This window comes from Heliconius melpomene, chromosome 6 (assembly GCF_056956725.1).
Source record: "Heliconius melpomene rosina isolate 202511_hmr_F chromosome 6, ASM5695672v1, whole genome shotgun sequence".
NCBI classification, from domain to species: domain Eukaryota; kingdom Metazoa; phylum Arthropoda; class Insecta; order Lepidoptera; family Nymphalidae; genus Heliconius; species Heliconius melpomene.
The window spans coordinates 12,196,496-12,207,668 of NC_140394.1; the positions used below are offsets into that span (position 1 = coordinate 12,196,496).

Sequence of the window (11,173 nt, forward strand, 5' to 3'; positions counted from 1 at the left end):
CAATACAATGAGAATAAGTTTAGATATGTAAATTACTATTTTAAATCCACAGGCGTTTTATATACTGGCTTGTGTAGCGTACCTCGGATGTACTTTTGTGTTTAAATTGGGGGTTTAGGGTATATTATTAATATGAAAAAAATCCCATGGCAGGGTAGGAATCAGAAAACCTAGTGTCAAAAGTCACATTTAGACAGTTCCGTTGTCCTTTTTTAGCTAAATTATGGAGGCATGGAGTGTTGAGTGACGGAAATCAATAAATATAGTTGTTTAAAAAAAATAAAGTTTAATAAGTATAATTTACTTTTGCTATTGATGCCGTCATGGCGTAGCGGATGGGGAATTTGGAGAAATAAATTATTTTCATTTCTTTGCTCTGGTAAATAGAGCGCCTCGTTGAGGACCATCACATAATATGCAAAGTCTAACACGGCCTTATTTTAATATTATAATTATATAACTAGATGGGCCATACTGTGAGTTGCGTTGTTGATTGTTAGTAACTTCTTACTAAATAGAAATTTCTAATGTCTTTAGATCTATTTCAAATATATTTTTTTTCATACAATCTTGACTACTCAAAGTACAAAAAAAAACATTATAAAATAAAACACACAGATAAAAATATGAGTAACATTTATTTTATATCACAATCTAAATATAATAGAATTATGCGAAAGAATTTCATTTTATTTATAATTATAATCGTAATCCGCCAGACAAAAACAGTCGTTTCATTAAAATCCTAATTGATCCGTTGCGCAAACCCGTTGACATTCACGGGATGACGCTTTACATTATACATCTCATCTATCCAGTCCCACTATAAGTTATCCATCAAATAAATAAGTTTTGAGCGACCCCAAAAATATGTTGCGTCCAAAATTTAGGTCCAGGATAAGAAAAATAAATCCAAAATCGACCAAAGTTTATACCAATTCCCTAAGAAATGAGGAAAATAGTTAATATTTTGTCAGTTAAGGCAAATATGAGATATCGTTCCTAAATTTGAACACAAATAAAAATGGGTGGTATTTTCTAATATTATGAGTTCAGTGCTTTCTAGGTAGAAGATATAAGTGGTAGGTATCTTTGGGCAGAGCTACACATGCTGGTTTCTGTCTTAAGTCCTCTTTGTTTACTGCTGCTATATCAAACTCTTGCATGATACTCGCGAACATGACAAAACTCATTGTCGTGACCAAAGTTTGTCCTACACATGTTCTTTTACCGATGCTGAAAGGCAAAAAGTGGGGAATATTCTTTTTTACACTAACTACTTCTTTTTCAACTTCTGTTACTCTATTTATTGGTCCACTTCTTTCTCCATCTGACTCCATCCCTGAATCACATTGGGAGTTGCGTCTCGCTCGCACTTTGGATTTTTCTAAGAAACGAGATGGGTCGAATTTTTCAGGTTGATCCCAGTATTTAGAAGATGTATTTAATTCATAATTATTAATAAAGACAATTGTCCCTTTCTCGACTCCATAACCAGCGATATTAGCGTTCTCTGTTGCAACGTGAGGAACGATTGGAGATGAGGCGTATCTGAGGCACTCTAGGACTGTTGCTTCCGTATATGGCATTAAACTTCTGTCAGCTAGTGTAATGGCTCGTTTACCTTTAGTGATTCCGTCTATTTCAGCTTTAATTTTTTTACCTACTTCTGGATCTCTGGCAACAGCGGTAAGGCAAAGCATAACCAAATTACCAACTGATGAATGTCCTCCTAAGAAATCTTCCAACATAAATATTATAGTGTTTCTATCTACAATGGGATCGTCATGTAGAACTCTCAACAAACCGTCCAAGAAGTCTTTTTCAGGACTTTCTAAATCTAAATTAGTCTCTCTCTGTTCAACGATTCTGGATAGAATGAAGGAGCGAATCTCTTGTGACCAATTCGAAAGCTTATCCATATGCTTCTTATAAAATGGGGCTAACCATGGCAAGAAATCAACGGCGTACCCCTGGTTAATTTCCCAGAAAATTTCATCAAAATGATCCACGATTTTTCTGAACTCTGTATCAGTTTCGGTATCAAATCTTACATTGCACATATAATTGGAGAACATATTCATGGCAGTGGACATAAGTAGTGGCTTCAAATCGATGGCATCAGTGGAAGACCTGGTCATATGCTTCAGGGTTTGGATCAACTCAATAGATTCGAAGGTAGCGACAGTTCCAATTCTTGAAAAATTATCGGTGTGCTGTTTTGGGCCACAGTGACGTCGTGCCAGGTTTCTACGACGCAGCTGAAGATTCGACCAATCACACAGCGCCAAAGCTGTGAAAAAAGAAAAATATTGTTAAAATATATCATCTTCTTAATATTTATTTTATTAGAATTTTGAAATAAATATAACATTACAAATAATTTAAATTACTTTTTATATATGGTGCGTGGGGATAATAAATATAGCGTGGAGCTCGTTTAATATTTTTATTAGACAGTAATTATTATTTGTAAGCTTCACGTTCGCATGCCTCTTACGATCTTAACTCTAGGTTCTCTCTTCCTAATCCGTTAAATGCGGGATACAGCGGGAAGCTGCTAAAAATGGTGTCTCTAAATCAAGTTTAGTTCACACTCTGTTTTCTCTCCGAATACATCACTAAAAAGTATCACTTTAAGATTTAAATGTATTCTGAATCCATTCTATTTTAGTCGATCATTTTCAATATATGCGCAAACGTAAGTACCTTTGTATGCATAATATTCTACTGACGTCAAGACACATATTTTGTTATTGATTTTTGTTCAGAATTATGGTGTTGTTAGGTTTATCTATACTTCTATACCAATATTATAAAACTGATGAGTTCGTTTGAGTTTGGTTAAACGATTACTATTCGTATTGGGGTAGCTTGAAAAATTATTTATAATACAAAAATATAATAGGCCATTTATCGAGGATAGGCCTTGGGGAACCCAAGAGGACCAGGTGGACCCTCAGGATCCTCGAGAGTTTCGATAGGGGTCTACGTCGATGTTGGCGTGACAAAATAATGGGGCATCACAATTCATATGTCTACGAAGTGTCTCATCTCAATTATACCTAACACCCACATTGGAATATAATAAAAATAATCATTAATAATTACAAAAGTTTTCTTAAGTTTTTGATCGATTCCTTCCTCGGGTTGTGAGTGTCAAAAAAGTGAAGTTACTTAGAGTCATTTTACTTTTTTGATATCCACACAGCAGAATTAAATAATTAACCACAATCGATTATTAAATTAAATAATATAAAATTTTTTTCGTAAACTATTAATTCTTGTTTCGAACTCAGCCGCTTCGCAAATTTCCATAGTTAGTTCACCGGAACCAACTAAATTTTTAAAGGGGTGTGAGAAAAAAAATTGGAAAGTTCTGCATATTATGTTTTCGGACATAACACTAGGTGTGGATCGAACCCACAACCATCACGCTGGCCTGATGCACCACGATGGCCTCAATTCTATAAAATGTATAACGCAATTTCAGTAAAATATCATATTACGTTGTTTAAGCTTCTAAAATTACAAACAGTCTTAAGTGTTATATTTCAAAATTTAGATTTTGCTTGATCATTAAAAAAATGTGTTTAAGTGGTTTCGTGATATCTAGATGGGTCGTACGTTCAGTTCTCATCATTGACAATCAATTCGAACCATTAGTTCCTGAGATTAGCTCGTACCAAACAAGCTTTTCAGCTTTATGATATTAGTGTAGATTATTATAGTCTTAATAGGAACATAGTGTCTGAATAGTAGGTTCCCAAGCTCCCTCTGCGTACCTTGCTATGTGCGGGATTGCGGAGCGTGAAGCAAAAAATAAATTAATTATAGATATTTTTTTAAATTCACAATGAATCCGATATCATGTACATGTAGGCATAGGGAATCTAGTGTTAAGACATTCCGCTCTAGTGTGAATTGAATCTACAACCGTCGCGTTTATAGTCATACGGTGCCCTGCTGCGTTACAACGGTGTCAAATTTATAATAATAATTTAATTTGAAGTCAGTTATCTACCTAAATGGCGCTACGCATTTATTAGTTGTGTCAAATTTCAACAGGCTACTTAAGTTAAAGGCGCAAGCGATTTACATTAAATCAATATCTGATTTGATCAATCCCCTCTCGGAATAATAATTATAATTAAAACAAAACGTGGCGTTAAGTTCCGTTTTGAGTCTCAAAATTTAGGTTATTTCTGCCTAAGTGTTAACACTCGCTGTTTGTTGTAACCAAAGCGAACGAAAATCGAACTCTGTAAACGCGACGGTTGTGGATTCCGGTTGTGATTTCGGTTTCCTATGAGAAAAAGGCAATATTTAAAATTTTCATCTAATCTCTCTGGTAACGAGGCAAAGTGCGGCGTTGAGTTCAGCCACTCAATGCACAATGCTCCCAGAATTCCACGAAACGTGGGGAACACAAATGTCTTAATGGAAACGGAGTATCATAATCTAGACATTCAGCGGGATGCTAAAAAAAACCTTTTTGTAATGTCAATATTATTTATATCTAAGCTTGGGCCGAACATACCTTTTCCTTATTCAAATTACAAACACTTATTTGTAGGTCATTTAGATAGTCTGGTATTTTTATATATCCTATATAAAAAAAAACTAATGTTCCGTTCGCGGCTTCCTCTGCTTAGAATAATGGTTGAGACGAAAAAACAAAAAAACTTTTCGTAAACATAGGTAACTCAATTCAATATAAAATTTTCGGCTAATTTTTGAATGGAATGTAAGGGAGACTTGTTTTAAAGTTTTTAAGTTTTTTCTGCCTGAGCCGACATACTAGTGCTTAGTACAAAGTAGCGATAAGTACGAAAATTTGTTACTAGTAAGAAATAAACAACAAATATAACAAACTGTCTTTAAAAATATATTTTAAAAAAATCCAAAAATTTCATATCCGTAACAATCCGTACAAAATCAATGAAAGTAGTTTTCTTCTTATGTCCGTATCCTGATCCTATAATATAATATGCATGTATAAAACTTAACTTAACTTAAAACTTCAATCACTTAGTCTATTAGTTAAAAACCATATTAAAATCCGTTCCGTAGTTTGAAAAAATGGGTATATGGGTGGGAGTCATTCGAATGAATGAATACAAATAGCAGAGTAGGCAAGGAACACCAAGTGTTAAGACTCTCCGTTCAACATTTTCCAAATTTTGGTGGACGAGTGGTGGTCAAAAATGTTGACTGTAAATGCGACTATTAGTAGGTCCGATCTCCACACGACGGAATTAAATATTTATTTAAATGTTATATTTTCATTTCTTCGCTCTGGTGTCGAGGCAAAACGTGGTGTTGAGTTCCGCCACTCAACACACAATGCCTCCAGAATTCGACAGAAAATGGGGAATAGAGTGTCATAGCACTGGATTCCCTCTGCCTACCCTGCTATGTGCGAGATACAACGTGATTTGGATGAGTTAATGAGTATAATATAAAGTATAGATGTATATAGATTAATGGTAATTTGCAGGGTTTCTCCGTTTAAGAAAGGTTACAAAGGTACGTGCGATGGTAAAATATACCCAAGTCCAAGCTTTATAAGTAAGCATACAAATTATCTCGACGTAAAGTCTAAAAAGAGATGAATCATTTCCTTTTGATCATTAAAATGAAATATTTAGTTATTGTTAATTCTAAGGTTATAGGTTCTTTTATGAAATGTAGGAAACGACGAAAAAGCAGCGTCACTTAAACAGAAGGATATAGTGGGCTCTCCAAAAGTGGAGTACGGATACCTTCCGCCCAAACTTGAAACATTGGGTGTTTAGTGGTGGAACTCAACGCTGTACTTTGTCTTGGTCACAGCGGCGAAATAATAATATTTTCAGCCCTTTCCCTTTATCTTCCCGTCAACAGATTTTGTTAATGCGTCTATATCATATCAGAATCTTTTAGTTTTTAATCCACCTGTATAAGTCCAATATAAAAAAGCCTTCAGTTACATATCATGTACCTACTAAAAGTAATATATACTATGCCAGTTTTTATTTAGATTCTGTGTTATAAGGACGTGTTAAAGGATTCAAATCCAGCAATTAATATGTAAGTGTAATATAACATTTAAAGAAATTTCAAATGAAATTGAAGCCGTCATGGCGCAGGCACAGAATCAATTTACTAGCTTTTACCCGCGGCTTTGCCCGCATGTTCAAATGTATATAACTTAGAATTTTATATGACACATGACACATTCTAAGTACCCGAGATAACCTTTAGGTGACCGAAGGTAGTCCCCACTGTACATCGAAAGCATTATATTATTTATATAATATTATAGCTTTCCTCCATAAATAGACAAAAATATTTTTTTCAATTCAAACCAGGAAGTTTCAGAAGTTCATACTTCACTTTATTACATAATAAAGGATCACTTTACTTTCCTTTTATCAAGATCATTTATCTTGAGATCGCGTGGAGGTATTAGCTTAAGTTAATATCATATGATTAGGACTACTACCGTTTGTCCCTTGAGACATACAAAAAATTAAGCTTAATAATTAATTTATTTAACGTAACGTAATACGAGAATTTATGTATAGTTTTTGCTGTATTTTGTATGAAATTCGCCGTGTAACGTAAATTCGTCGCGCGCTACAGTTATGAAATTTTGTACGAAGGGAGGACTTACAATTAAAAAATATTACAAATTGAAATTTGTAATTTATTTTGTACAAAATGAGTGCATACGCCCGCAGGCTTAAATTTGTCAACTTTCATATAGTTGTAATTCCCGTTGACCTTTCATTTTGAAATTCTTGGTGGTGGGAATTCGTACATCAGTACCAACCCCTCGGTTGGCGACGCCGGCTCGCACTGGACCGATTTTTTTTTCTACCTTTACGCTGTGTACACGGAATTCAATGCAGCACTTTGTCCTTTTTCCTGAACTAGGAAAAGAAAATACCTAAATCCTTCAATTGGGAATGGAACCGTCGCCAAATGTGCTAAATTAAATTAAAAAAAAATAATAAGGAATATAATGAAATACTCACAATTATTCCTATCGCCAGCAAACAGCTTGTGGAATCTCAGAAAGTCTGGTCTTCCGCCGAAAAATTTGCCATTTTGGTTCAGGACCTCTCTTATCAGTTCCAAATTGCTGACTACCAGACACTGCGCCGAGCCCAATGTTATACTATAAATGTTGCCATAAGTTTTAGACAATTCCGTAAAAGACTGGAAAGGAGACTCGTTGGTGCCCAACAAATGCATGCTACCAATAACAGGGAAAGGTGTCGGTCCGGGGGCTACTTTTAAATTATCGACTTTATTCTCTCCATATTTGTTCACTTTCTTCCAAACTACAGTTTTACGTGAAAACCATTTTATATAAACAATGAATATCAGAAATGCAATTAACACGAGCGCACTCATTTTTTTCTAAAAAGAAATTTCTCGAGTGTACACTCCGAATTTTGGCGGAACGAGCCCCGTTCGCGACTGCCATTAGTGACAGTTTGCCGCCATATTTATAGCGTCTTGTCGGCCATTTTGTGTTTTCTTTACTTTTTTTAATGCACAAACGATTTTCAATCTTATGCCTAGGCTTTTGTTTCATAAATTTTCTGCTTGATCTGTAAGGTTAAAAGTGTATTATTAGGCAAAGTATATTCTATACACAATCGTCAGCATCGCAGCGATATATCTGCAAACGCGACGTTCGTGAGTTCGATTCTCACGCGATGGAAAGAATTATTATTTAGTTTAGTTTCGCCTCTCAACACGCAATGCCTCCAGAATTTGGCGAAAAGTGGGTAATTGAAATCCGTCGCTGTCGTCGGCAGTCGGTACGGAGTTGCCGGTATGAATCTACCCCCTTGTCGACACCATATTTAAGGTCTAACAGTCGATGCTTGCCACTCGATGCGCTTTTGCTACGTTTCTTGGTTTTCTGTTATTTCTATATATTATTGTAATTATCGTATTCTGTTTTGTATATCATATGTTTGTAATTGACTTTGTAATAAGTATATTGTGTTAAATTGTGACTTCCTCCTCAAGTGAGGGACGAACCCACAACCAGTAGCGTTTACAGTCACACCCTTGTGGCTCTGCGCCACAAGTGGCCTTTATATATAAATAAATTAAATATGAGTACTTATTATATAATATAAAAATTCTATTTAATAATATGTATGAATTATTATTATTATTTATTAATAATAAATTTAAATAAGAATCCCCTACACCGTCCAAACGCTTCCACTACGAAGCTCTACGTTCTTATCAAGCTACGTGGATTTACAACTTATTTATGTTTTTAGTACATTATAGTACAGTAATGTGTAGGTAAAAACGGAATCCTTGTAGGATCGCTTTATAGTCTGTTCGTACGTCTGACAAGACCATATACCTCGAGATCGCGTGGTGGATAACATCATTATGTCTTGCACAGAAAACTCAACGTAATTAATCAAAAGATTTAGTAAAAGCATTTTGTATGAAATTCACTGCGTAATCAAAACCTAGCATAGAGACCAATCAATTCCTCAAAAATTGGGCGGTCCCTCTGCTCTTCCTACTGTGTGCGGGAAAAGATCTGAAGCTTGCACACTTGCTCTCCTTCCCTAAATATCCGTTTACCTGTTCGTACAATAATTTGTATCTGGCAACGCATAACGCGTTCAAAATGGCTAACCCGGCAAAATGCAATCTGGAATTTCCAATCATAACAAAACATAAGGTGGGTTCGAAATATTTAATATTTTCATTTACTCGCTCTGGTTACGAGACAATGTAAGGCCTCGAGTTCCGGGACCCAACACGTTATACCTGCAGAATTCGGCAGAAAGGGGACACTAGGTGCCCAGGTTCCCTTTACCCATACAGTTTTGTGCGGAATACAGCTAAAAAAGAATAACAATTTTAATAAGCTCTCAACTGAATGTATAACGTCATCGTTTCCATTTTCTTAATAAATACCAAACACGTGTTTAAAAGCTAAACTTTTTTCGGCGTTTAAAACATTTTTAAAAAATCATTTGAATTTCTATTGAATTTTAAATTTATCGTTTGACGTGCGTATACGTAATAAGGTGTAATGTATACACAAATACGGAATATAAATAATTTTTATGGATTAAAAATGTTATATAATGTAAGGATTTTTTTACGCAGGAATATTGATAAAACCAATATGGCTATTCCATATTATTAGTTCGAAACTCATAAATCATATTTATATCATGAATGGGAATGTAAGTTTGTTTGTTCCACACTAAAACTACGCAACCAAACTTTATTACATATTTAAGAAAAAATATTATCCTTTGGCTATATATAATATAAAAATAAGTTTAAGCCGCGTTTGTATCTCTGGTGCTCTTATAAATGAAGAAAAGCTTGAGCCTCCTTGCCGGCGTATCTCAGCCGAATTCCTTCCACCTTCCACCAACTTCCCAGTCGGTGGTGGTGGTAAGTTTCTGTTTATTTTTTAATTAATGCAATTAAAATTTTAATATTGCGGCCTGATTGTATAAAGCTTGCTTTAGTTTTGTTAATATACTGACAGACAATGTCTCTCATATTTTTTAAAATTATTAATTACACCTTTGTTTACGTTAATTTTAAGATTGAAATGGAAAATCATTCCTGTAGAAAATTTGAACTGTCTTCTCAGTACTACCCTACACTCTCTAATCTACCTACATAACTTTCAAACGATTGGAAGTTAAAGATTTAGGTAATAATTTATTACCTAAATTCGTTGAATGATAATTCATATTTATTCAAATATAGATATATATGTAGAGCATATTTAAACTTAGATATTATTTAAATATATAATTTTAGCCTTTCCTTTTACCATCAAAATATTTTTACTCATATTATTTATTTATGTATGTTATTTATTTATTATATTTATTTTACTGTATATTAATGTATATTTCTACGTATATGTATATGTGTTATTTATTGAGTGTATTTTAGTGTATATTAATTATATATATTTATTTATTTATATTATTATTTAATTCCTTATATTATAATTTAATGCACCACCCACCACCTACTTTTTTATACAATTCCAACAACCAAAGGTTGCCTGGAAGAGATCGCTTCAAGCGATAAGGCCGCCTTATTGTACATGTTGTTTTTGTTAATTTTGTATATAAATTGTGTAAAATTTTGTTTTTTTGTGCAATAAAGTATATTGTATTGTATTGTAGAGCAGCGTTCTGGGTTCGAATACATGTGGTTATTTCTGCCACTGAACATCCTCGACTCTAAGTAAAATGTATCAGGATACATGGTGAAATTAAACAATGGTTCAACTGATATAATTTTGACAAATTAAACAAATTTGAATCATAATAATATAAGCAAAACAAAAACCCAACTGGATAAACTAAATGAATGTATCCAGCAACACCCAAGCTATCAAGATAAATCCAACGACGTAACGGTTATCAAAATTGACTCATTCGTTCAACAATTACAAGGGAACAAAAGAATTGACTTATATACATGATATACGCGCTCAAAACATCTTCCTTTTGGGCTTCGCCGCAGTTAAGGAAAAATTCTAATATTACCACTACTCCTAACGCCCCGATCATTACCCCCTTCGAGAAACCACCCTAGTGACAATCAGACGGATTAGGTCAGGAAAAATTAAGCACACATTTTGGAAGAATTGAGAAGATAGTTTAGAAAATGTTAATGTAAGTACTATCCCGCACATGGAGGGGAGGCAGAGGGAACCCAGTGTTAGGACACTCTGTTCCCATTAAGACACTTCCATTTCCTACTTTTCGCCGACTTCTGCATCTTTCATTGCTTCTTTTTGCATATTGAGTGGTGGACTTCAATGCCGTGCTTTGACTGGCTTGTGTATGTTACCAGAGGGAGGAAATGAAAATAATTGTTACCCTCGACAGGAAAATCGAAATATCAACCGATGCAGTCAGTTGTTGTGCCCCTGCGCCACTACGGCTTTAAGTTCGCGAACTCGAACTCAGAATCTCTCAGTTTGACCACGAGAGCAAAGCAGCAGGTTGAAGCTATGGATATAGGAGGGCCCGGGTGGTCCGTGCCCACCTCAGAAATTTTAATAACAAATAAATTTGCCAGAAATTTTAAAAACCTAAACTTAACCTTTACACGAACAAATCCGTCCAAATCTAAAGTCTAACAAAATGTC

General features: G+C 34.5%; 1 protein-coding gene across 1 annotated transcript; it reads right to left on the reverse strand.

Annotated features, from left to right (window-relative positions):
- Window positions 1–619: 619 nt before the first annotated feature.
- LOC146538553 (cytochrome P450 307a1-like) lies at window positions 620–7,494 on the reverse strand. Its single transcript, XM_085187077.1, has 2 exons — window positions 7,023–7,494; window positions 620–2,293 (listed from the first exon to the last, which is right to left on the reverse strand). Exons 1-2 carry the CDS (start codon window positions 7,402–7,404, stop codon window positions 1,053–1,055), a joined length of 1,623 nt encoding a protein of 540 aa, XP_085043203.1. The 5' UTR covers window positions 7,405–7,494; the 3' UTR covers window positions 620–1,052.
- Window positions 7,495–11,173: the final 3,679 nt, after the last annotated feature.

What these genes read in the sequence shown, in the direction of transcription:
- LOC146538553 (XM_085187077.1), bottom strand. Translation starts at nt 7,404, where the DNA reads ATGAGTGCGCTCGTGTTAATTGCATTTCTGATATTCATTGTTTATATA. An exon ending in TGCTGGCGATAGGAATAATT is followed by an intron (nt 2,294 to 7,022) that starts GTGAGTATTTCA and finishes CTTTTTTCACAG; the next exon opens with CTTTGGCGCTGTGTGATTGG.